The 26,993-nt window shown below is 45.5% G+C and overlaps 1 protein-coding gene and 1 pseudogene across 2 annotated transcripts; one reads left to right on the forward strand and one right to left on the reverse strand.

The window, feature by feature from the left end:
* Positions 1–6,392: 6,392 nt before the first annotated feature.
* Positions 6,393–25,476, forward strand: MRPS5 (mitochondrial ribosomal protein S5). Of its 2 annotated transcripts, none has more exons than XM_039872578.1 (12): positions 6,393–6,633; positions 8,574–8,654; positions 11,987–12,124; positions 12,540–12,665; positions 14,023–14,256; positions 15,762–15,796; positions 17,019–17,109; positions 19,375–19,421; positions 20,123–20,180; positions 20,478–20,540; positions 21,223–21,359; positions 23,327–25,476. In XM_039872578.1, exons 1-12 carry the CDS (start codon positions 6,576–6,578, stop codon positions 23,549–23,551), a joined length of 1,293 nt encoding a protein of 430 aa, XP_039728512.1. In that variant the 5' UTR covers positions 6,393–6,575; the 3' UTR covers positions 23,552–25,476. The 2 variants fall into 2 exon arrangements, with proteins under 2 accessions (XP_039728512.1, XP_039728513.1); XM_039872579.1 differs by lacking the exon at positions 6,393–6,633 and adding an exon at positions 7,084–7,153.
* On the reverse strand, positions 19,667–19,785 carry LOC120610322 (uncharacterized; annotated as a pseudogene).
* Positions 25,477–26,993: the final 1,517 nt, after the last annotated feature.

Consider the following 26,993-nt stretch of genomic DNA (forward strand, 5'->3'; position numbering starts at 1 on the left):
GCTGCTCAAAGTCAGGCCAGACTCCACAGATTAAGGACACGTACCTAACCAGGCAGCTCTCCTTTCAGAACAAGCCATAATTTGGGGTCTCTAGGCCACCTGACCAGCTGGCTACAAGTGTAGGAGCCCCCGCTACTCTCTCAGGTCTTTAGAACAGCTCTCAGAACTCAGGAAAGCACTATAATTTTATTATAGCAAAAAGAAAAATCAAACCAGCCTAAGGAAGAGACACACAGGGTAAAGTATGGGAGCATCCCAAACATGAGGCTTCCATCTTCCCTAGTAACATACAACTCTGCTGGCACACTGACGTGTAGCACTGAAGAACTGACTGCTGTACTTGCTGTTGACAGTACCTGATAAGGTCTCATAACAATGAGGTTCAAGAGCAGTTTTTCTCTGATATCTCTTCTAATAGACAAAACCTCATGGTTGAAGATCGCAGAGAGGCTATATAGGAGACGCTGTGGAAGGTGGCCTTGACCTGCTGATGAAAGCTCTGGTTACAGTACATGAATCTCTGGCAATATTTTGCATGTCTCCATGCAGTGGGGTAGAGTCCAGTCTCAAAAGTGAAATCAACCTCTAAGTAAATGGGCCTTCCACTATTGGTTCTTAGAGAGATGACTGATTTATTAAGGGAGTGAACCATATGGCCATAAGGGCTCCTGGGAGTTAAAGAGTTTCGTAAAGTTTTGCTAATTTTAAGTTAAGGATGTCATTGGTTCTTTCAACCACCTTTCCAGAATATCGTGGGTGGTAGGGGCAACATAGTTTTTGAGTAAGGGAAACTGCCTTATGGAGTTGTTATAATGGTTCCTAGGATGTGTCTGCCCAGGTTAGAAACACAAGTCAAGCAGCTTCTAGTGACTGCAAGGACTAGAGCTTTCCACCAATGAAATGCTTCAACCCTCCTTGAAAATAGACATATAGTAACTGAAACATGCTCAAACCTCATGAAGGGTGGAAACTGGACAAGATCCATCGGAAGGTGTCCAAGAACCCTTGAGCCTTTGGTTCCTGGCCATGTCCTACCTTTCCATTTTTTTTCCAGGATTATGTTTACAGGAGAACACGACCTAGAAATAACCTGTTAAAAATCTGTCTTTTTAAAGTTTATTTAGCAATGTTAATTTAAAATAGGAACTGATTTGGAGCATGATAGGTAGTCCCTGGATAATTTAGCTAATATTCATTTGCAATCATCTGGCGCCACCCAGCGGCCACCTTGGGAGCACCAGCAATGACCTGAGTGAAGGGTCCAGTGACTTGCATTTTCTGTTTGAGTCGGGGGCTAACCACTGACCCCTTATGATGGCCTCTTCGAATCCTTCCAGTTGGGGACCTCGCCTTGGTTAAGGCTGCTTGCTTGGCATAAGGATCACTCCCCTTGGCATTTCCTTCACTCCCCTCTTTCCTCTTTTGCGCAAGCCTCTGTCCTTATAACACCTCCCTTGCAAGCAGAGTGAGTCTGGGAGTCTGTGAGTTCCTTAGCTTGTAGTCTGTTTTACGGTCTGTGTGCATGCCTATTCCCTGGTCTCTGGTTAGTTGACAAACTATATATAGTAAGAGCAGTAAGCTCTGCCATCTGGGCTGATTTTACCTCAGCTAGAGGACTATATTCTAAAGAGAACTTAAATTAGTATATCTTGCTTGATGGTCTCCAGTTTCATTCTGATATGATTCATCAACAACAAAAAAAATTAGTTCCGAGTTCCTAATTGGAGTCTCTAATAAACCTAAGCTTGGTATGGAAAGTTCCCTGATGGAGGTGAGATGGCCATGAGGTCCTTCTGCCGGGAGCAGGTGCGTGGCAGGGTTTGGGATGCAGAAGCAGAAATGAGAGCGGGAGAAAGTAACAGAGTATCATGAGATGTTAATTAGCTGGCTGAAAGTGTACAGCCATCTGTATTCACACATAACATGATCTTATATGCAGAAAATCCTAAAGATACACTGAAAACCTATAAGAACAAATGAGTTCAGCAAAGTTTCTGGATACAATCAGGTCAATATACAAAAATCAGTAATATTTCTATACATAAAAAATAATCAACAAATTGGACCTCATCAAAGTTAAAAACTTTTGCTTGGTGAAAGACCCTATTAAAAGAATGAAAAAAACAAGCTAAAGACTGGGAGGAAATATCTGCACACAACCTACCTGAAAATGTACTCACATCTATAATATATAAAGAACTCTCAAAACAACAGTGAAAGAAAGCAACAATCTAGCTAGAGTCTGAGCAACCGTTTCACCAAAGAGGAGACACAGGTGGTAAACAGGCACATGAAAAGAAGTGCAACATCATCAGCTTTTAGGGAAAGGCAAATTGGAACCATGATGAGATATCATTACACTTCTATTAGAATAGCTAGAAAAATTTTAAGTGACAACACCAAGTGCTGGTGAGGATGCAGAGGAACCAACCTCTCACACATCGCTGGTGGGAATATAAAACAGTATGGCCACTTTAAAAAAGACTTTGGCAGTTTCTTAAAATATTAAACATACATTTACAATACAGCCTGGCAATCTCACTGCCTGTCTTTCATCCCAGAGAAATTAAAGCATTTGCGCACGCAAAACATGTGCACAATGGGTGTGTACCCCGAAGTATTGAAAGCAGGGACTCAAAAAGATGTTTGTATCCCCACATTCATAGCAGCATCATTCACAATTGCCAAAAGGTCTATTGGCGGATGAATAGATAATAATGTGTATACAGATATGACGGAACATCAGCCAGCCTTACCGAAGGAAGGACATTATGACATAGGCTATGACACTGATGAAGCTTGAGGACACGATGCTGAAATAAGCCAGACACAACAGGATAAACACTGCACTGGAACCTTGAGGAACCTTGAGTCATCAAATTCACAGAAAGAGAGGGGAGGATGGTGGGTGCAAGAACCAAGAAAGGAAGGGGAGCTGCTGCTTAACAGGTGCGGAGTTGCAGTTCTGCAAGATGAAAAGAGGTCTGCAGGTGGGTGGTGGTGATGGTCGCAGAATGACACGAAGATTCATAACACCATTCTGTGCTGTGCACCTAAAAGCGGTAAAGATGCTACACGTTATGTGCATTTAATCACAACTGAAAAATTTTAAATGTTGAAAAATGTACGTTTGTTCGTAACGGCTTTGTTTGAAATAGCCAAAAATTGGAGATGAAGTAAATATCTGCCAGTGGGTGAAATAAAAAGGAAGAAACTACTGATGCTCACAACGCTGGGATGGACACCGGGCATTATGATGAGTGAAGGAGCCGGTCTCCAAAGGTCATACGCTGTGCGACCCACTTATATGACATTCTCAAAATGGCAAAATTAGAGATGGAGAACAGATCAGTGGTTGCCAAAGGTTAAGGATGAAGGGGAAGAGAGAGAAGGGGAATGAATGTGATGATAAAGGCGAAGCAGGAGGGGTGTTTGTGGCGACAGAGCAGCTCTGTATCTTGGTGTTGGTTACAGAATCTACACGTGTTGAAAACTACAGAATCTACACGTGTTGAAAACTACATGCACACACACAAATGCATGTGAAACAGATAAAATCTAAATAAACTGTGGACTGTACCAATGTCCACGCCCTGGTTTTGGTATTGTTCCACTGTTATATGTTACCATTGGGACAACTGGGTGAAGGGCACATGGGACCCTTCTGTACTATTTTTGCAACTTGCTATGAATCTCTATTTTGAAATAAAAAAAGTTAGAAACAAATAGCAAACCAACCAACCAAAACCTTAGGCTTGAACGTCGGCCAGCAAGCTCTCATGTGAGCTGGGCTGCCCATCGTGAACCAGCTGCTGTCTGCCCACCAGGCCATGAAGCTGGGTGCGCAGCAGCACCCTATCAAGTGGAAGCGGTATACATGGGGTTGGATGCAAGCAGACCCTGAAAGCACAGGTGACTGTGTGACTTCCTCATGACCGTGACCGCCACTTCTGCTACACTATCTTCCCTCTCAACCCCACCCACAGCTCCATGGGAAGTTCCTATGACCAGGTGCCTGAAGAAGAAAATGCTTAGGCTCTGCTTGATATGCAAGCGCCCCCTGAAAGTAGACAGTGGTGAGGGGAAACCCTCTTAGTGGAACAGCTTTTTGAAGACCAGGTCATGGTGCTGGGTTGATAACGACATCTTGTGTGCTGGGGGAGTATCCTCCAGGATATGGTGTATCTCCATTCCAAATCAGCATCCTGTATGGGCTATTTCCCCCATAGCTAGGATTTTACAGGTTGTTATCAAGGCCTTGGGATGGGAGTAGCTCCTCTCACTGTTACCTCTAGTGATCAGCTGGCAAAATTTTTGCTTCCTGTCTCTGTGACTTTAGACTGTGCTTATCTAGAGATCTAAGTTCCAGCGGGAAAAACGCTTCTATCAGGTGACACAATAATGACTCCATTCAACTGGAAGTTGATACTGCCACCTGGCCACTTTTGACTCCTCACGCCACAGAAACAAAAAAGGAAGGGTTTCTGGTTGGGGTGACTGGTCCTTTCCAGGGGAAATTGGGTTGCTGCGACAGTGAGGAAGAAGTGTGTGTGGGGTACAAGAGGTCCCCAGGACATCGCTCATTACTCCCAAGTCCTGTGACTGGAGTCGGGGGGAAACTACAACCCAGTTCAGTCATGACTTATAATGATCCATACCCTTCAGGAAGGACAGTTTCAGTCAACCCACCAGTAAGGAGCCATGACCAGTTGAGGTGCTTGCTGAAGGCAAGGGGAACATGCAATGGATAGAAGATATAGGCACTAGCTGTGACCACGTAACCAGTCATAGAAATGAGACTGTTGTTATAAGTATTTCCTCGTTTTGATGTTCGTATAAAATTAACAAAATATTTTACTTTCCTTCTCTTATCCCCTTAACATACGATATACTGTTGATAGTTTTTTGTCTCAGTATTTAAATTATAGGATCTAAAAGGGGAGTACGAATCGGCTAGAGTAAGAATCATTACGCAAGAACAAAAAAGTCCTTGTATCTTCTTTTTGGGAAAAAATTTTTGTTTTTGGCTGGCTGCAGGATAGTTGTATCAGGTTTGGCGGAAGCATGACTCTTTTCTTTACTTGGAGACTAAGTATGGTTTAAGGAAGTGTATGTGGGTGCCAAATTGACAAAAGGTGAACTGTGATGGCTGACATACGTCAACTTGGCTAGGCTGAACTACATGTCTTCACACAGGGGCTGGATACCAAGAAGATGAAAGTGGAAGCTGCCAGTCGTCTTTAAGCCTTGGCCAGATGTCCCCACTTCTTTCCAATGCAGTCTTCATTTCTTTGCCCCCTTTCCCTCTCTCTTCACTTTCTGACACTCTCTTTACTTGTATGTTGGAATGCCTGACATTGTCCCACAGGCTTTTGAGGCTCTGTTAAGTCTTTCTTCAACATTTTTTCTCTGTTCTTTGGGTGATTTATCTTCAAAGTAACTGGTTTTCTCTTCTAACTCCTCATGTGATGAGGCCTTCCACTACTTTCAGTGATCAAAGCAGATGACAGGCCAGCCCATATACATGGGAAGGGAAATAAATACTACTAGATAGAAGGAATGACATGAAAGTACAGGCAGAGAAGGAACTGTTGAGGGTCATCTTTGCAGGCACCCTACCGCACATGAATCATTTAATTATGCAGCAATCCTCCCTCCCCAACCACTGTGTGAGTGCCTGTTACTTAGACCCCAGCCAGCACTGGGTGTGATCAATCTCTTTCCTTTTAACCGAAACCGTTTAATATGTTAAGTCTATTTTAAATTAGATGCATCATGAAACAGATAAGAATGAAACAGGTTTACTTCAGCAAAAAAAAAGGAAAAACAGGGACATATGAAGCAACTATACCAATCTTGATCATCTTTGACTCGTTTGACACTATTTTTGCTTTTCCGTACGTTTGAACATTTTTATACGAAGTTTGAAAACTGGAGGTCTGTCTGAGAAGGATCCCTAGCTCCCTACTAGACGTCCGCGTCTGTGTCCTGTGCGTACTTGGGTCACCCCGGCAGGCCCAGAGGAAGCCAAGCTCGGGTGAGTAAAAATGTAGCCCAGACCTGGGGCCCACGTGTGCGGCCAAACCTCGGCATCAGAATAAAGCCAAGGACCCTCAGAGCGCTACTGGAGTGGGTGTGAACACCTCCCCACACTCCCTGTCTGCCTTACTCGTTCCATGAACCTTCACTCACACCCACTCCGCGGCGTCTGCATCTCGCCCACCTGGACCGAGGGACCCCGGCAACAACACTGAGCGGCAGCAGGAGCTGACACGCCCGCGCCGGTCGCTCAGGAGGCCCAGATAGTCCCGCCCGCTCTCGCGAGAGGACGCCGTGAGCGAGCCCTAGCCCCGCCTTCGGGTCCTCACGCGAGGACCCTGCGGGGCTGTCCGCAGCTGCGCCGATCTTATTCCGCCCCGTTGCTCGTCCCGGCAATCTCCCACCCCCGGCTGCGCTGCGGCGCAGTCGTGTGGCCTCGGGAATCCAGCTGCCGGCTGAGGCTTCCGTGCGACGAAGGGCAGTCGCGGCAGGCGGTGAGGAGGGCTGCGCAGACGAGAGGCTCTGGCGGCTCCACCATGGCGGTGGCGGTGCGCGCGGCGAGCCGCCTACCTGCGCTGTGCGGTGCGCCCGTGGGTGAGAGCCGGGACGCGGGGCGGGGGCTGCAAGCGGGGCCGGGGCGGGGACAGGGGGCTCGCCCGGGCGGAGGGAAGCGGGGCCCCTCGCGCTGGCCTCCGTCCCGCCCAGACCCTCCGTGTGACCTTGCTCTCTTCCGCGCTCTCTCTGGGTCGCACGGTCCCACTGAAAAGTGAGAATGAACTGGAAGTTGTCTCAGGTCCCTTCTGGTTCACCGGACCGCTCGTACGTGCTTGGCAGAGAGGGGCCGGGAACCGCAAGCGAGCGTCACCCTCCTATCGGGTCGCCCACAGTTCATTCGGTGATATCCGGCGAGGTTCGAGGTGGAGGGCGGCCAGCAAAGCTTAAGGGAGAGAGGTCGTCCTGCAGCTCGAGTCCATAGGGTTAGTAGCGGTCGTGTTAGAGTCTGGGCTGGTCAGTGCCATTACGAAAAAGAGGGATGTTTCGGATGTCGGTTTTGCTATCATGATCCTCCCTTGGTTGTTTGCAGCTGGAGGAAGCAGTCCGCTCTCATCCAGCAGTGAGTACATGAGAGTTCTTATTTTTCTCCACATACTCTCCAGCGTTTGTCGTCTGTCCTTTTGATTGTAGTCGTTCTAGTGGGTGCGAAGTGGCATCACTCTGCGGTTTTAATTTACATTTCTCTGATGGCTAATGAGCATCTTGTATTGGTCACTTATATATGTTCTTTGGAGAAGTGTCTATTTAAATCTTTGCCCATTTTTAAATTGGGCTGCCTTTTTATTAATGAATTGTAAGAGTTCTTTATATTTTCTAGATACGAGTTCCTAGTCAGATACGTGATTTGCAAAAAAAATTTTCCTATTGTGTTGTCTTTTCACTTTCTTCATAGAGCCCTTTGAAGCACATAAGTTTTAAATTTTGATAAAGTCTGATTTACCTACTTTTTGTTTTTGTTGTTTATGCTATTAGTGTCATATCTAAGAAACCATAGCCAAATCCAAAGTCAGAAAGATTTGTCCTTACTTTTTTTCCTAAGAGTTTTGTAATGTTTGCTATTACCTTTAGGTTTCTGATCCATTTTGAGTTAATTTTATGTATGATGTGAAGTAGGGCTCCGACTTCATTCTTTTGCATGTAGATATTCTTTTGTCCCAGCACCATTTGTTGGAAAGATTCTCTCCGCATTGATTTGCCTTGGCACTATTTTCAGAAGTCGGTGCCGTCGAGTGCTGTCAGCCTATTGTGAAGCATGATGCTGTGTGGAGTAGTACATGGTACAGTGATGGCCTGTTGCTGTGGGGGCTCCGGAGGGGAGGGGAGCACAATGGCGAGGGAACATTGCAGGAATTGGGGGCTTCACCCAGAGGTGCTGTTTCAGACAAACTGGAGAACATGTCTGAGACACAGGATGCAAGGGCAGAGTGTCTTCAAACTAAGAGCCTGGCGTGGTCAGAGGGATTGTGGAGGGAGGTGAGGCTGATGTGGGAGGTTGGGGCCAGGTTGCTGGCCTGGAGGCTCTGCTGAAGGGTTTTGACTTTGTTTTGCAGGCAGTAGGGAGCCAAAGAATGATATATCAGGACTGTAACATGACCAGACCTGTTATTTTAGAAATAGCAGGTGGTGAATGAGAGGGAGCAAACCAGAGGCAGTGAGACCTGGTAGGAGACTGTTGTTACCATGTGGCTGAGAGATGGTGAGGCCTGAACAAAAGAGAGGCAGCGAGATCATAGGACACAGCTGGCAGGTGCATCGATTTTTGAGGAGGATCTATAAGGCTTGGTAACTGGTTAGATGTGAGAGTGAAGGAGACGTGATGTGATATCACTTACTTGGTCAAGTGGTCATGGAGCCCCAAAATCACTCAAATTCTTGTTTTGGTTATTTTATTCTACAGATATTAATTTTAGTATGGGTGTTACTGTTTTAAAAGTTCTTTTTCATGTAGAGTTGTATATTTAATTTTTTTTACTTTACAGGTCATTTATGGTCCGGGCAGCTTTACCTACACACCTCCACAGCAGCTTCCGCTTTGGTGCTGAAGACTGTTCTCAGCAATTGTGAGATTGATTCATTTATCTGTTTTTTCTTATAAGACCTAATGTTACTCTATGTAGTTTTTAGAAATGTAAATGAACTTAAACTTCTTCTTTAGGATGGAAATGCATAGGGTCTAAAGAGTACTTTTCAAATTTTTTATGATTATAGTTGTAATTGAAGGCTTTAAAAATAGCTAATTTATTGAGTGATTACTGTATGTCAGACTTGGAGCATGTTGTTACCTTGGCTAATCATCATACCATGTTAATGAGGGGGCTGTTATTCTATTTTACAGATGACAAAGTGAGTCTCAGAGGCTAGGTGACTTGCTCAAAGTCACACAGGCAGTAAATGGCAGGACTGGGTCCTGAGTCATTGGTACTGTCACACCTCCTGATAGTCTCTGTGGAGGCCTGTGCTCTGACACCGCAAAGGGCAGGGCCCGCTCCTCAGTCACTCTCCAGAAAGGGAGGTGACCATCCCTTGCTGAGCCCACATTGTGCCTGTGGCCAATTAAATCCTGCCTTTTCCACGTGGACTCTGCTTCGGGCAGACTCAAACTCTCATTGTGTCCTTGAGTTTCTGGAACTCTGTGTGTGAGCCTCGCTCTTAGTGTTGGCCCCACCCGCGAGATGCTGGAACACTTGGCTGGAGAGGTCCAGCAGGGGGTCTAGTGGCCTGGGGCCTGCCCTTTACTTGTTTATTTGTTGGTTAGTGACTCATTCATCCATAATCTACTTACTCTGCCCTTTACTACAGGGTGTCCCTGACCCGCGCTGGTATAGGCAGGGCCAGGGAGAAGCCCTCTTGGCTGAGGGGTTGGCCTCGCTGAAGGGCCTGGGTCGGGGTGTGCTGGCTGGCCCAGTGACTGAACAGTTCTCAGCTCCACCACTTCCTGCCTTTGCAACCATGGGCAAATGTCACCCCTCAGACCCTCAGTTTCCTCGTCTATAAAATGAGGACAGTAGTACTTGCTTTGAAGATTGTTGTACTATTTTTTTAAAATATTGTGCTTCCACAGAGCCCTAAAAGGTTTATGTCTTGAAAGCAGGTCCCTTTCCTACCCCTTCCCATCTTCCAGTGACACCCTCAGTTCTCTCAGCTTTCTTCTGCTTATGTTTCTAAGTAGATCGTGTATATCGTTTTTCCCTGTTATCTTTGTTATGCTGATTGCAGAGCTACTCTTACACCATGTACCCTGCTTTTTCCCACACAGGGGACCACACAGTTTGATGGACACTGTGGGCAGTGTCTTAATCATAAATGTTATGTGGTATTCTGTCATTATATTTCCTCTACAATGTTTTCTTTCTCCTGCAGTTAAATATTGCCTCATTTTAAAAAAGTTACTCTGTTTTCTTTGCACCTAGTGCTATATTTTTCTAAATGCTGCAACAAACTGGTCAGAAATATCGCAATAATTTTTCTAAAATCTCTCAAATATCACTAGTTAACCAGTTTGATTTAATAGAAAAGACTTAAATTAGAAGGAAGAAATTCTTCCTGGTGAAAACTGGCAGACACTAAAGTGAGACCTTCAGGCATAGGCTGTGTCTTTGAAGAGGTCCACTCTCGGGCTCCTGGGCTTGGCCCCCTGTGGACTCCATGGCGACTGTTTCCTGACACTGGGTGTCATGGGCTGAAGTAATAAGAATTCAAAAGGATCGGGGCAAAAGGGACCACTGATAGTGGTGGGTAATCTTTGACAGCTTCAACATGTGACTTATCACGAGTTACTGCCATTTCTTGTTTTAAAATCACAGCACAATTAAAGTAAACTCAGTTGTAGCAACAGTGTATTAGAAGAGATGATTCCTAAACTCTGAAGTCCATTTCTTTTTATTTTTGACAAGTGGACCTTTTAGGCTAAATACATTATTAGCTATGAATAGTATTTTGGTCTTTTGAAAAAGATTACAGAATTCCAAATCTGATGGTAGTGATTTTTACATGCTTGAAGTTTATCAAAGTTTGCAATATAGTACAAGATAAAAATTCATGTGTACTTGAAATTTTGTTGAAGACCGAGGGTTACAAGAAAAGCTGAAATGTGTCCAACAGCATGGGGTTTGGAACGATCATTGAAGCCCCGAATTTATTTAAAATGAAAAGCTAGTATCTTCTGTTTACTATTTATTGAATAATTCACTAAGTGAGCTACCTCACTGTGTTGTCTGGGCCAGTCTCCACCTACTTCCATGCCTATTAGTAAGTCACCAAACTGGAGTTGGTATTTAAATTTCATCTACTGACTAGTGTTGTGACTTTTGACAAGTCCCTAATCTTGTAGGCCCAAGACTCTTGTGAAACAAAGGGCTTGGATTAAATGATCTCCTTTTTCCATGTTTATATAGCTAATGGCTTAGCTATCGTAGCCATTTAGAATCAGTTTGTTCCTTATGTTCAACCAGATTCTTTCTTGTTGCTACTTGAGATCATCTGGTGCTTGGCCCTCTGTGGTGATGAAGCTATTGTCACCGTATTCTTCTTCATACTTTCTCAGAGACTGGAGGATAGCTGCTGTCACTCTTTGGCTTTCTGTTTGTCAAGCCTGGAACCCTTAACCAACCCTTTTTCTCTCTAGGGGTTTTAACCCCCTCCTCACCTCTCTGGCAGTCACTAGATTCTCTGCCTAAAGGCAAAGCTCAAACATGTGCAGTCCGTTTCTCTAATCAGGGTTTTCTTTCCCACAAGGCCACTGATCCCTTATAGGACACCCCATCCAGGGCAAGGATAAAATGGCTACCTCTAAGACATGGCTCTTTGAAAACACTTTTTAAAGAGATACATACTATTTAAAAAAAATTCCCCCCAAATCCACAAAAAAGCAAATCTGTCACATCCAGCCTCAGATGCATCTGTCCTCCCCAGAAGCGACCACCGTTGCCAGTTCTGGCATGTGCTTCTGGAGTTAGTCTGTATAGTGTATTCGCACCGTACAAGGGCAGCGCACCCCGTGCTTCCAGCTAGGTCATGGGCAGGTCTGCTTTCCACCGGTCTTCCCACTGCTCGGTCGCTCACAGTGGAGGCTGTGTGGCCTGGAGGAGACAGGGGCATGAGATCCTGTCCTGCAGCACGGTGGCTCCTGTGTGGACAGGTTCACCTCCTTTGTGAGAAAGCGCCACCCATCGTGTGGATGAACTGCACCTTCTCTAACTGGAATGGCCACTTAGGTTATCAGTCCAAAGTTTTGTTTTTATTTTAGAAGAAATACTGTTCTCAAAACCTGATTCTTAAAGTTTAGTAACTTAGTGACTTAATTTTTTCAGGAACGATTAATTGTTTGATGCTGGCAGTGTTTCTGCACAGCCATGGAGCAAATAACTCAGGGTTTTGTTCCATCTCCCTCCAGGCCCTTTGTCATCTCCAGGAACCACTGACACTCGCCATTTCAGCAGCTTGACCCGTGTGCAGCAGACACAGGGCTGGGCTGCTTCGCTCAGCAATTCAGTGGGCCAGTGGTACAGACCCTACAGTTTCTTCACTAAACGTACGTAGACTGGCCACCAGCTTCCTGTTTCATGAAGTGAGAGAATAAAGGGTGCTTTGTATCTTCATTGTTCTTTTTTTTCTTCTTTTTCCTTAATTAAATTAATTTTAACACTCAGGTGATTAGTTGTGATATACTAGTAAAGTAAAAATGTTCCTTCATGTAGCTTGTAGAATTACCTCACGTGCTATCAGCCATATTTGTTTGTACTTTGGGGACCACTAGCTTGCTTTAGTCCTAACCCCCATTTGGGGCACCTGAGGGCTATAATCATGTGATATACGCAAAGAAGAATTTAATTTTGCTTTCACTGCTACAGTGGTCAAGTGAAGCTGGTGTCTTCTGGCCTTTTTTATTCAGTGGATCATAGATCATTTCTTGAAAGTTAAAAAAAAAAAACAATCTTTCATTACAGTGACAGCAGCTGAGCTGTGGAAAGGTGCTTTGGCAGAGACTGGTGCTGGAGCAAGGAAGGGAAGAGGCAAGAGAACTAAGAAAAAGAGAAGAAAGGATTTGAACAGGGGTCAGATCATCGGTGAAGGTAAACTTATTAAAACAGCTAATGTGCTTTTTAGGTTTTATTTTCCAAATTTTATAGGTATTTTCACAATCTAGAAGCATCAAAACATTTCTCTTGAAGGGCACTGGGGTCTGCAGCTTACTTATGGCCCCATGATTCTGGGAGAGGAAAATTCCATGGAAATGAATTCATTCATTCATTCATTCATTCATTCAGTCAGTCAGTCAATAAGCCTTCTATGCCTGGTGTGGTATCTGCTGTGACAGTCCCCGCCCTCAATAAACTTACAAGACAGTGATAGAAGATAAGTAGAGGGTTGGCAACTCTCTGCAGTGGTTCCAGCTTTGTGAGCCACGCAGTTTGGTTACAACCATTCAACTGTTTTGTGTTGTTGAGGCACAAAAACAGTCATAGACAATACATAATCAAATTGACATAGCTTGTTCCAATAAAACTTATTTACAGAAATAAGTGGTGGGCTGGATTTGGCCCAGGGCCCTTAGTTTGCCTACCCTGGGAACACGTTGTTTATGCTTGTGTTTTTTGAAGAGTAGAAATTGTATGGTGTCCTCTACTTGACACTTTGTGTTGTGGTTGCTGACAATGTTTGTGGTAATAGTAGCCTTTCAGGCATGAAGAAAACACCTTCACTGTCCTGCTTACCGTCTTTCTGCCTGGATGTTTTTCTCTGTGACTTACCTTGTATTTTATCTTACTTTTTAACATTTAGAAAAAATATAATAATCACATGTATATACTTCTCAGTAACAAATTCAGACTAGGAGAAACGTGAGCTCTCCCAATGCCCTTTCCATCTCCTCTACCCCAGCTGCCACCCCCAAGGAAACCGCTCATCTCATTCTGGTGTGTTGCCTTCTGACATTTTTTTAATGCTTTTTTGTGTATAAAAACCCTGAAAGAAATATATTTTTTCTTCTTTTTAAAAATAATTAAGTTAGATTATGTGGTACATACTGTCTTATCATGTACCTTTTCCACTCGATAATAGGTCTTGGAAATTGTTCCATGTCAGCACCTATAGTGCTGCCTTGTTCTTTCAGTTCAGTGCGGATGCTTTCGTAGGTTGGATGTGCCATGGTTTGTTGAGGTGCTCTGGTGGACGTCCTCGTCCATGTACGTGTACGCCTTATACCTGTGCAGGAGTGTTTCTGTCAGTAGCACCGTGAAGTAGAATTAGTAGCCGTTAGGGGAGGTGCATTGAAAATTTTTATGGACATGCCAATGGCCTGCCAGGTGACTGTGTGAGTTTATACTCCTATAAGCAGTGTCATCTGTATACCCATTGCCTGGTATTTTATCACTCAAGAAATGAATGACTTTTAAAAATTCTTCTTCATGTGTGTTTTTAAACCTTCAGGGCGTAGTGGCTTCCTTTGGCCTGGTCTGAATGTCCCTCTTATGAGAGATGGAGCTGTGCAGGCCATTGCCCAGAGAAGCAAGGAGGAGCAGGAGAAAGTAGAGGCTGACATGATCCAGCAGAGGGACGAGTGGGACCGGAAGAAGAAGATGAAGGTTAAACGAGAGCGTGGCTGGAGTGGAAACACGTGGGGTGGTGTCAGTCTTGGCCCCCCCGACCCCGGCCCCAATGGAGGTAGCAGAGTCCTGCTTTGCTGGCCTTTATGACAGAGGGACCCTTTGTGTCGGGTTCCTCATTGTGATCTTACTTACCTGTTCAGGCTGCTTTTCTCCAAAGAATGATTTGAGCATCACTGAAGTGACTTCACATGGTTATCCAGGTGTATTTTATAGAGCATGAGAGGCCTGTAGCCAAGAGGCACTTCAGTGCCAATCCTGGGTTCTGGTGCCGTCATTATGTGGCTTCTCAGCTGTGCTGGCATGTGTCAGGGGTCTGTCTGCACAAGCAGCTACCCAAACGTGGGTCTCGAGTCCTGTGGGGGCACGGTGTGTGCTGCTGGTTCCATCATAGCGCAAAGCAGGTAGTGACCATCAGCCTCATGGGAGCATGCGTGGAAGCAAAATGGTGGTACTTAGTAGGTCAAATTAGAAAACAAAGTTCTCTGCCCCCTGAGCCCCCCGAGCATGTAGGGAAGTGAAAATCATCCAGAAAATTCCTTCTTGAGGCGGGGGAAGAAATAGACAAGGGTTGGGCAGCTTTCTTAAGTTTGGCTAAAAGAGAAGGGTGGGGGCTGAGATGGAGAGACCCAGACAGACCTGCTTATTACTGAACAAGATGCTTCAGTGGGAGGAGGGAGAGGTAGGAGGGAGGGGAACCGACCTGCCAAGGCCCTGGTGAGAGCCGAGGACTGGAGTGTAGATGAAAAGATTAGCTGGTGACAGATTCAGATGAGCCTGTGATATTGGCAGTGAAAGTGTAGGGGGCAGGCGTGTGAGTGGCATCTGCCTGGTTCCATCATAGCGCCTGGTGGCTCCACTTCTCTGGAGGAGAAGTGGGTGGTCATCTGCTGAAAGGAGGATGGGGTACTGGTGAGCATGGCCACCAGAATATTTTGATAGGCAGTGGAGTATTGGACTGGCTTTGCATTATCCAGTGGACTGGACTAGACAGCTTAGAGGAGAGAGACTGACCATGAGTTGATAGTTGTTGAAACTGGCTAATGGGCACATGAGCTGTCATTCTGCTGTTCTGTGACGGAAATTTTCTATCGTAAAACGTTAATAAAAGAGCACAACATGTTTGAAGTGGTGCTGTGGTGAGTAGAAAGAGGCCTGACTAAAAGGACATAAAGGCTGACAGGCAGCGGGCAGCACGCAATTGAGTTGGAGCCCATGGATGTTTGTTGGCCCTTGTGTGCACTGTGCTTTGCTTCTCTCCTCTGTGGCCGAATGGCTGCATTTGCTCAGGCCTGGACACTGGTGGAGAGAAGAGCGTGAGGGAGCTGAGGGCATTCCCGGGATTTGGTGCAGACGGCGGACTGGTGTCTTGGAGTGGGCAGGCTGTGCAGACCAGATCCATTTGGCAATGGTGATGGACCAGGGCGTGGCCTGGGAGGTGGCACCGGACAATGCGAGGTTCTTTCTCACTTGAATGTTACTGACGGTGCCTGTTGAAAACACTTTTGTGCACTAACTGTGTAGACACACTTGTCTGTACGCCTGTTTCTTTTCTCTCTACAGAAACCTATGATGACTTTGACACCAGGATACTTGAGGTAGGCATATGGCTTCAGTATCTAGTGCGGCCTTTGGGGAGGTGGGGAGTTGGGGCGTGTGGCATGGGACTAGGCAAGAGGGACTGTGAGGGGTGAGGGAAAGCCCTGATGCCTGACTTTTCTGAGACACAGAGCTAATTTGGGTAAGAAAAGAATGAAACTCGAATTTCAATCACTTGATAACGGCCTCACTGACTACTGCCCTTTTGGGAAGCTATGTGTTGAGGTGTGGTGACAAGGCAGTTTTGGTGGTATTGCTGATAACAGAAATTGGTGATTACGTCTTGATTTCCTCCTTCCAAACACTGAAGCAGCATCAGCGATCTTTCCTTGAATTACAAACCAGCCACATCTACATCAGTTCAGGGAGCAACCTGGCAGGGCAGAGGAGCAAGGGCAGAAGGCCGGAACTGCTTCTCCGGGGGAAATCACCCAGCAGGCCTGGAAACAGAAACCTGTATCAGGTCAATTTCAGGCACTTTGCAGGGCTTTCCTTAAAATAGTCATCTTCCCGTGGAGCACTGCGTGCTTCTTCAGCCTTAACTACCGTATGGAGTAACCATTTATCGAGTCCTTGACTAGATGTGCATATTTCTTCTTACCAATTGCATTATATAATTTAAAACATGTTCACAGTGTTGTATGTCTTTGGGTCCCAGTGCGTACCTTCTGGGAGTCAGTCCCCTTGAAGAATCCCCACGTGTGGGCAGTTTCCTGTGAGATGGTCCCCAGGGCAGGCTCCAGCTCCCTTTTCCTTTAACCTCGTTAGGGCGCCGCCATGTGAGCAGTGTAATGAAGTTTCATGGTTTCTGGGCTTTTAAGCATGCCCCCCGCCCCACATGCAGACTTTCTTGTCGTTCACAGTGAGCAGGGGTTTCCAGATTTTCTGTTCTCAGGTGAGCCTAATCCTTAATATTGAGATCCAGTCCTGTGCTGTTTCTATATACTGTGTTTTATCATTTCTGAGATGCACATTTACATTTATATTTATTCACTTTTTAATCTTTCTGTTTTTGGGATATGTCTTCTAGCCAGTCAGTTATAAACTGTGTCAAAGTTTAATCAGCAGCTTTTTTCTTTTTGCACCTTCGTTAAGATGGGGTACTGTGAGCTGTATAGTGTGTGCATGTGTGGGTTTCCGCACCCGGGCGCAGAGACTACTCCAGTCCCTACTTCAGAATTTTCTTAAGGTGTCATATTTATGAAACATTCTGTCTTTTAGGTAAGAAATGTTTTCAATATGACAGCAAAAGAGGGAAGAAAGAGATCAGTCCGTGTCCTGGTCGCTGTGGGGAATGGCAAAGGAGCCGCAGGTGAATGACATGAGCAGTGCTGGTGTTGGAGGTGGGGTGAGACAGGTGTGGCCTGGGCTTCGCTCTGGAGTCTGTGGGTTTGTGCTGCCAGCCAGACTTTCTATTGATGAAACTTTTTGTGGTTTGAGCTCACAAACCTTTTGGTCAACTCATAAAATTCCCTAGCGGGGAAAGAAAGAGTAGATCTTTTTACATCTGCCTTTTCCTGTGAGGTCACTGGACATTTTAAAAGGCTTATTGTGTTATGTAGAGTAGTGAAAAATTAGGGGGAACCACTAAATGTTAACAATAGGGACGCAGTTACAAAAAGAATATAGTCATGCATTGTAACGTCTGTTGCCACTCAAGGATTATGGAAACCTACTCGCAAAATAATGCTAAGTGAGAAAACATGACTTCATATAAGCCTGTATAATATAATTCCAGTTTTTTCTTTAAAAATATGTTTTTATACACAAAGTAAAGATTGGAAGGATATACACTGAAAGATTTATGACGTTTACTCTAATTCATAGGTTTACCACTCATTTAAAATTTATTTTTTAAGCTTCCATAGCGAACATCTGTTTTGAAATGTATACCTGAATGTGTCGGGGAAAGAAAAGTGCCTATTTAACCCACACTGACACTCCAAACAAGTGTACATGTGGGTAGTATGGTGCCAGGGGAAGCCAATCCTAACATTTATTTTTTTTTATCTTTCCAGAAATTCTGTATTCACATATCTTTTTAAAAAAGTTTTGGGAGCATTTGAGATCTTGTTCCCTGGCACATGTCATCAGTTTGGCTCAAAATAACTCTTATAAAAATTAAAAAAAAAAAAAAGAATGCGGAAAAGTCACAATGCATCCTGATTTCTCGCTCAGCTGCGCCCTCGGGTTCCTGTTTCCTCTTTGAGCTGACTGTGTGGTGTCCTTGTGTGGGTAGTGTAGGTTGTGTTACCTTTTCCTTATTGCTGAATGTTTATATTGTTTCCATACGTCGTTTCCAGTTTCGTGGTAATTGTACATTTAATTTGTTACACCTTCTCAAGATTATCAATAGGGGAATTTCCTGCAGTGCAATTCCTGCCTCAGCTTGGTCTGCGTTTGGGATGTTGATGGGTGTTGCCAGAGCCCTCAGTTTCTATTCGGCTGTTCCCTCCCACCCTTGCCCGCCCTGGATAACATCAGACTTTACTGATCATTAGTATCACAGTGAAACACACCTCGCAGTTTGGGTTTACGTTTCTTTAATCGTGAGAGTTTGGACACCATTGCACATGTTTGTCAGCCATTGTCATTCCCTCCAGCTCTGTGAATTCACACGCTTTGTGCATTTTTCTGTTGGGTGATTGCTCTTCTCGCTAGTATAAGCTCTTTGTAAGTTGAGGACATTGGCCCTTTGTCTGTCATATATTTTGACTTAGTTTTTTATTTTTTTCCCGTGAAAGTTTTAAATCCACAGACGTTTTAAACTTTTATATAGCAGGTTTATCAGTTTTTTTTAAACTTCTGGTTTTCTGGTTTTGTGCTTGGAAAACCTTCATTTGAAGATTATAAATGTGTTTACTCATAGTTTCGTCTAGGGCTTGTGTGGTTTAATTTGTTACGTTTATACTAGGAACTGGACTCTCTTAGTCCCAGGTTCTCAGATGTCTTGTATATCTCATGGAACAGTGTTGTCTTATGTTATCTTCCTGTGTGTCATTTAAAAATAAAATACATTCTTCAAAATAAATAATTCGCAGTGACGGCAAAGAGTGGAGACATTTCCATTGACTTGTGATTAAACCTCATCTCATCAGTTTAAACATTTACAAACTCAGGAACCCTTGATTTTATTTCCTAGTTCATTGAAATCTGAATTGCATTTGAAAGTTCCAGTGAAATCATGGTTTTACTCTATAGCAGTATGTTTTTCCCAACCTTCTGGCCTTTGTAATCTATTTTCAAAAATGTGCAAAAACATATACCTTACTGATTTAGGGCATGGTTGGTTTTATTTTTAATAGAGTATATTTAGGTTTAACTAGAGATTTATAAAAGGTAATGTTACGGATTTCATAGATACTTCAAATATACTGTTTCCAAAATTGCCCCCAAACAGGTAAGCAAATCTCTGCAGCTTCACACTTTGTCATTCATTTTGGGTAGCACGTTTCCTATAGGCAGAAGAAAAATGGAGCACTATGAAATATTGCAGGAGCTGATACTTGAAATGTGGTGAAAGACATTATGTGCCAAATTTATGCCTCTTTTCATAGTTTGGCTTTTCCTTTTAAAGGTTTTGCCATTGGGAAAGCCACTGAACGGACGGATGCTTTCAGAAAGGTATGTACATTTTTTCCTTTGTTGACAGTAAGAGATGAATAAGCTATGGATAGACACCATGGGAACCACACACAAAGCCTATAGAATGAAAAGACCCCTCCCCTGAGGCGTCCCATCCGAGTTCCTGAACCTCACAGAGCAATTTCTTTCTTTCTTTTTTTTTTTTTAGGCAAGGCAACCCTTGGTTGACTTCACAGATTGCAAAGACCTTGTCAGCTTATAATCCCGTATTTTTTATTTTTTTATGCCTACAGCACCTGGTCTTCCTCGGTGGTCTCCCATCCAAATACTAAACAGGCCCAACCCTGCTTAGCTTCCCAGATCAGACGGGATCGGGCTTTTTCAGGGTGGCGTGGCCGTAGACCACAAAGCAATTTCTGAAGGACCTGTACCCTTTTGCATCATTTTCACCAGACTCATGATTGTTACCAAGATTGTGAGACAACTGGGAGAGTGTGTCACACGACAGGATGTTCAGGACACTCAGGAATTATTAATTTTTTGAGGGGTGATAGTGATATCATTGTTATGACTTTTTAAATTTAATCATTAGCTTTTAGAAGTACATACTGAAATTGTTGTGTACGAGTTTGAAATTTTCTATAATACAATATTTTATGAAAGGCACTTTTCAAAATCTCTTGAGAAAATGTAAATTCCAGCAGTAGATTTAAGAAAAGTATTTGCCTTCTTTCTTTCAGGCCAAGAACAGAGCAGTTCATTATTTGCATTACGTGGAACGATATGAAGGCCATACAAGTGAGTGTTAATCTTTTCTTTTAAAATTTGCAGGGTGATGTTTATTCGTTACATGTGGCAGTATGTCTCTATGATGGTTGTTTTCTCTGTTTGTTGCTGCGTTCTTACCTTAAAAATAAAAAACGTGGAAACAAATGTTCTCTCCTGGGAAGGAGAGTGAAGTCAGACCTTGTCGCTCATCCCTGGCCACTGCTTGTTGGCTGCTTAATCAGGGCCATATTGGTTGCTCTGTAATGTCCGCAGGGGCATTCAAGCCGCACACCTAACCCTGTTCATCTTTGTGTTCTCGCCCTCCAGTATTCCATGACATCTCTTTAACATTTAAGAGGACACACATCAAGATGAAGAAACAACCCAGAGGTAACTAAAAAACAATTATAGTTTGTTGGCAGTAAAGCACAGTAGTTATAACAGTTTCATCCTGTCCTCTGCCTTTGCTTACCTTCACTTGAACTCATTCTGAAAATGCCCAACAGAGATGCCTCAGTCAGATTTGAGAAGCTGAGGCTCGGGGCTCTGTGAGCACAGCCTGCTGCAGGAGTGAGTCTGGTGGGAAGAGCACATTAGCAAAAGGAAGTAGCAGCTGAGTGAGTAGTTGGGTTTGGACAAGTGGAGACAATAGTTCCCCAAGAGAATTCATTGATGCTTTTAAATGGTTCTGTCCTTGTGGCTTATTCAGTTCCAGTCGCTCACTATCATCACCAGTAGTAATTAGACATCTAAATACAGTCGGCTCTGGGATGCAGGGACGGGCCTTCTCCCTCTCTGGGGCTGAATCCCAAGAAGAGCTTTCAGGCAGCTCTGTTAATTTTCATGACAGCCCTGGTTTTTTGTCCAGGTGTTTGAAGAATTTATATATTATTTCTTTAATCCGAATAAGATCTCATTTAAATAAGTGTCATCATCGAAGTTAAGTGAGTTGTCAAGAGTCACCCAGCTAGGAAGTGATGGAGCCAGACTGCGAACCAGGCTCACCCAAGCCCAGAGCCTGGAGCTGTGTGGAAGCGACAGGGTGACTGAGTCCGAGTTCTCCCTTCTCTAGGGTATGGCCTCCGCTGCCACCGGGCCATCATCACCATCTGCCGTCTCATTGGCATCAAAGACATGTACGCCAGGGTCTCCGGGTCCCTCAACATGCTCAACCTCACGCGGGGCCTCTTCCACGGGCTTGCGCACCAGGTAATGCCACCCTGGGTCTGAAACAGAAATTCCTGCTTGTGTTTCAGGTGCCGGTATCAAGGCCGCCATGTGCCGGGGGCACCCCGGAGTTGCCATCCTGGGGCCGCCCAAGGATGCGGGGCTTCTGTGCTCTTCAGTCAGGTGGTCCAACAAGAGACTTAATTCTCGGCGGTTACCCTTTAAAAAATACTTCCTGGGTGTTTTGAACTTTTAAAATTAAGTATTTTGAAAAGCTAGTTATTATAATTTTTGTCTTATGAAAAGCAGACATTTGTTCTAAAGCTTCAACAACATAGAAGTTAAAGTAAAAAAAAAGTCTGTTTCTTGATGTAGTTCTTTCCTTAGCGCTGGCCCTGTCGCTCATGGGAGCCATCTGAGCAGGAGTGCGTCAGGTCGCACGGACTGCGTAGGCAGCTTAGCCCGGCCGAACTAGATGGGACTGGGTGCTGATGGGCCAGGTCCTTTCTCCGCAGCCCAGCGGCTGATGGTCACCTGCACAGCAGAGGTGAAGGACCAACTGTCCTTTGAAGGGATGGGTAGCTCTTAGCAGAACAGCCAGACAGGCTGAGAGACTCCATTTGCTGAGGACTTTGATGGGCTTCCTGACACTGAGTTTGATGGCTGCTTTTGAATAAAATGATCCTTAGAAAATTGCAGGTGTCTGTTTAAAAAGGAAAATTGATCAAAGAGAAAGCTTTGTTTAAAAGATCTTTTTTGAACAGCTATTTGTGCACGTATGCGTGCACTATCCAAAACACCCTTCAAAAGTACTTCTAAATGTAAACTTGTTAGAAGTTGACTTCATTGAAGTAACAGATTGGTTGTGGACAGGTCATGGTCGTGGTCAGAACACTTGGTCACTTCCATTTCTGTTTTACATTAGTACTTTGAATATTCTGATGTAATTACTGATTCCCTCTTATATGCCCTCAGCTGTAAAAAACTTGGATTATTTTAATGTGCTACCCAAGAGAAAAAAGTGCCACCAATTTTAGTAACATAAAAAAAATAATTGATTGTAAGAAACACTGACTTATTTTGTTTTTATGAAACGGCTCATCTCTTCTGATTTCAAATGTGTGTAGAATTAGGATAGTACATGTGGGCGTAGAGTATGCAAACGTGAGATTGAACACATCAGTACCTATTTTGATTTACCATCAGTAAACCATCTACTAGATTTATTTCCCTATTTCCAGACTTTGACAGAACCTCTGTCACAGATCCCTGTGGTACTGTGTTCCAGTGTCCATGGGGAGCAGCTCGTGGCCGCTTTCTCTGCCAGCCCCACCCAGCCTCAGTTATTTTGAACCAAATCTCAAGACATCATTTTATTTCAATATGTATTTCTAAAAGATAAAGATTTGAAAGTACCCCGGCATACTATTATCTTACCTAAAACAATTCACAGAGATTTGGTATCATCACATATCTTGTCAGTGCTCCTAGAAATGTCTACTTATCAGATTAAAAAATTTTTTACACAATTTGTTTGAATCAGATTACAGATAGGTCAATACAGTGTAAATTCTGCCATGTCTTTTAAGTCACTTTACTATGTAGGTTCCCTTTTCTTTCTTCATGTGTCCTGTTGAAGAAACGAGGTCGTGTCCTGTGGTTTCCCAGTCTGGTGCCAACTGCATGTCTGTGGGTTCTTTGCATCCCCTCCCCCGTCGCGTCCTCTGGATTGGGAGCTGGGGTTTGATGAGACCCAGACTGATGGGGCGCATTGTGGCTCACGATTGGGCGGGCTGGAAGGCTGGAGACCAGGGCCCTTGCTCCCTCCCGCTGCGGTGGGAGATGGGCTGAGATGACTCCATCTGCAACAGGTCCCCCAGAAGCACCTGCAAGGGCATTCATCAGTGGCACAGTGCCCTCACTACTGGCTCCCTACTGGCCAAGGCAGTGATGCCCAGGGTCACAGATGTGCCTCGCAGACTTAACTGCTGTCTCCTCTGGTCTCACAGGAAACCCACCAGCAGCTGGCCAACAAGAAGGGTCTTCACGTCGTGGAGTTCCGGGAGGAGTGCGGCCCGCTGCCCATTGTGGTGGCCTCACCCCGAGGGGCCCTGAGGAAGGACCCGGAGCCCGAGGACGAGGTTCCAGATTGCAAACTGGACTGGGGGGAGGTGAAGGCCACCCAGGGAGTGAAACGTTCTGTGTGGTCAGGCCTAAAGCGAGCAGCTGCCTGAGCTGCCTCTGCCTTGTCCCGCGGGGCCAGCTGTGTGCAGCACCTGTGGCTCGATCTTCATGTCCCAGGCGGTGGTGTTTGTAAAGGAAAGGCTGACCTTAATTTCTTTATTTATGAATGATAAATAAGCAGAGCTGTAACCCACTGAGCACATGCAGTGTACCAGTCACCATGATGGGAGTTTTCACCCAGCTCTCAGCTCGGGGCTGCTTTATGTGTGCAAGTAAACCAGTGGCAACAGGTGAGCCACCTAATTGGAAAGGGCATGCAGTCCAGGTACAGTTACTTGCCTAGTCACGCAGCTGGAAGATAGAGGAAAATGGGCCAGCCTTGTTCTTTCTGACTCCTGTGAAGCCTCTTGGCATGGGTGTTTTAGCGACTGCTCTAGGCTCATGTGGCACTCACCCCTCGTTGCAGTCTGTGATGTGGCTTCACCCGTCTTGGCAGTGTTTTAACATTTCCTCTGCCTGCACTGAGAACCATGTTGGACAGTGTTATCCTTTCTGCTTCAACCATCGAAGTAACAGAAAACTCAAGAACAAAAGCCCATTGTATTTACCCACTTTCATACTCTTTCTGTTGCTTGAGTGTCTTCCTGATACCCCAGGTGTCCTCCTCACATCATTCTGAGTAGGAAGAGCCCAGGCCCCTACCTCCTCCTTTACTCTCATGATTTCCGCATGCTCATTTCTGACACCAGATATGGGAGTTCACCCCCATGAAGCAGTTCTCTCTGACACCAGCTGTGTGTCCTACAGTTGCCTTAGTCCTGACACTGTTTGACTGGAGATGGCATCAGACTCCATAGATTCAGCGTTAGTCCTGTAAGTCACCTTTGCTTCTGACTGGCTGGCTCGAAATCAGAGGCTGCCCTCAAACTCCTGCATTGGGTTCCGTTAACTTGCTGGAACAGCTTGCAGAACTCGGGGAAAACAGTCCACTTAACGTTTACAGTTTGTTATAAGAGGATGTGTTGAAGGATGCGGGTGAACAGCAGAGGGGACAGAGGCAGGGGTAAGTGGGGGAGGCATTTGCAGGGGGCAGAGCTTCCAGGTTCCCGGCACCCCCTCCCCAACTTTCCTGGGCATCAACCTAGAAGTTCTCCCAGCCTGTCCATCCAGGATTTTATGGAGGCTCCCTTGTCCTTGGCTGGAATGAGGGCGCTGCCCCACTTTAGTCAAGTGGGAATTGAGGTCCAGGTGACCTCAGGCTTCACTTCTGCCTGGAAGCAGGAGTGGCAGTCCAGTGACACTGCGGGATGGGAGAAAGCCACATCAGGCAGGACGGTGCTTGGCCTGTGACACCAGATGAGGATGGGGCTACATTTTTCTCTGTGACATTGGCTTGAGTAAGGAAGGTAGTTATCATCTAGATATTTTCTGTCTTGTTGGGTTATCCTCTCTCCTTACATAGCTAAGACATCAAGACATTCAACTTCAGGAGACAAATGACAGTGATCTCTCAGAGGCAATAAACAAATGAAATTATCCTCCCTTACCACCTGGAGAAAGTCTGCAGAAGGAACCTCTCAGGACCTTGTGGTCTTCCTGGGTTGAGGAGATGGGGTTGGGGGTCCAGGGCCATCCAGGCAGCCAGAGTTCACAGGGAGTGGGGAGCTGCCCAGCAAGAGAGCTGAGGCCTGTGGGGGTTCCCGGCTGCACTGTGTGTGCAGCATGGTGCGTGCCTGTGAGGGAGCTGCCCACAACCAGGGAGAGAACACCCAAAAGGGCCAAAGGGAACAGCGTTCGGAGTGGAAACTTGTAACCCATGCTGCCTTCAAGGAGCAGTAAGACATCACGCCTTGATGGTAGGAGTACTAATCCTGCACAAAACCCAGCTCTGCTTCCACTTCAGACCTAAGGAGCAAGATCCGACTATGACAACTTTCCACATAATAAAGCTCACGAATATTGGTAACAGTACAAATGTGTCTAGTGAGGTGCGGTTTACAGTGCCTGGCCTCTGATAAAAATCACCAAGAATGCAAAGGTGCATGAAAATAAAATGTGAGAGAAAACCAACCAGTTGAAACAACCCTGAAATAACAACAACCTAGTAAATAAGGACATTGAAACAGATGAGTAGACAAGGACTCTATTCCATATTTCAAAAAATTAAACATGTTCAGAGGCATGGAAGATAAAATATGCAAATAAAACTTCAAGAGGCGAAAAACATCCTGATGTAGTTAAGAGCAGGTGGGACACTGAGGAAGAGATGAATGAACTTGAAGACAGCAACAAAAACACCCAACATTGAACTGAAGTACTGAGGAAGGACAGGTCTCTGGTGTCCACCCTCTTGGGGGGCAAGAGAGAGGTCCAGCATGTCGCCTTGGTCCTCCTGCTGACGTGGAGACTCCAAAGGGACCAAGCCCACATGTGCCTGTGTAGTCGTGCCCAAGAATGGAGGGGCCTCGTACCACCTTTGTCCTGTGCATCTCTCCCGGTCACCTGGCCACTCGCAGACTCTGCCAGCTTCTGCAGCCACATCTGTCATTTCTCACAGATATTCTGTCTAGAGAACAAGTTATCTGGGCCCAGAGACAACAGAGTTGGGCTTCTTACTGCTCAGGATTGGGGGTGGTTCTCCCACCCCAGCAGGAATTCTCACCAAGAGAAAAGCTTTGGGACAAGGAAGAGTGGGGCCTCATGTTGGAAACACCGACGTTAAGACCTTCCTCGCAGATTTTGAAGTGTCCTGTGCAAAGGCAGCTATCGTCAGAGCAGCAGCTCTTCAGACCCCAAAGGTGAGTATGACAGCTGAGGGCCAGCATTCAGCCAGGGCTGGGGCAGAAGACACTGTGCTCAGGGAGATAGGGGACATGGGGGAGGCCCTCGTTCCTGGGACACTTCTGCAGGTTGGCTCTGTCCCTCCCTGCCTGGGCTTCAGGTCTGCCTCAGCATGGAGCAGGGCCTCAGTGAGTATGACTCAGTGTCAAAGGACCTGCCTCCTTGTCTGCACAGTGGAAATGACAGTAGCACCCACCCAGGAGAGCTGTTGTGAGGTAGCAGCAAAGAATATGTGGGGAGCTCAGCTTCAGTCACAGGGAAGGATGCCACTGTAACAGGAGGGAACAAAGCTGAGCTGGCATGGGCCAGATGCTGATCACATGGCGGCCGTCTATCGCCCTTTCCAGCACCCCTCTTTCCCCACCTTCCTGCCTGGTGAGGGCAGGAGCCCCTACTCCTTCTATCACTGCATGGGGGCCTTGCCAGGGCAAGATGGGCACCCTGAGAGGAGACCCCCTGAAAGGGTCGAGCACATTGGTCTGCTAGCACTAGGGGACAGAGAAGTGGCTGATTTGGGATGGGTGAAGGGCAGGGCAGCCCTATCAGACCATCTGGCTGACTAGCCGGCTCGCCAGGAACGCTGTTTGGGCATGCATTCCTGTCACTGTTTGCCCAAGGCAGGGCACAGGCCGAGACTGGAGGTCCCAGCCC

Source organism: Pteropus medius, unplaced genomic scaffold (genome assembly GCF_902729225.1).
Source record: "Pteropus medius unplaced genomic scaffold, Ma_sr-lr_union100, whole genome shotgun sequence".
Lineage (NCBI taxonomy): Eukaryota > Metazoa > Chordata > Mammalia > Chiroptera > Pteropodidae > Pteropus > Pteropus medius.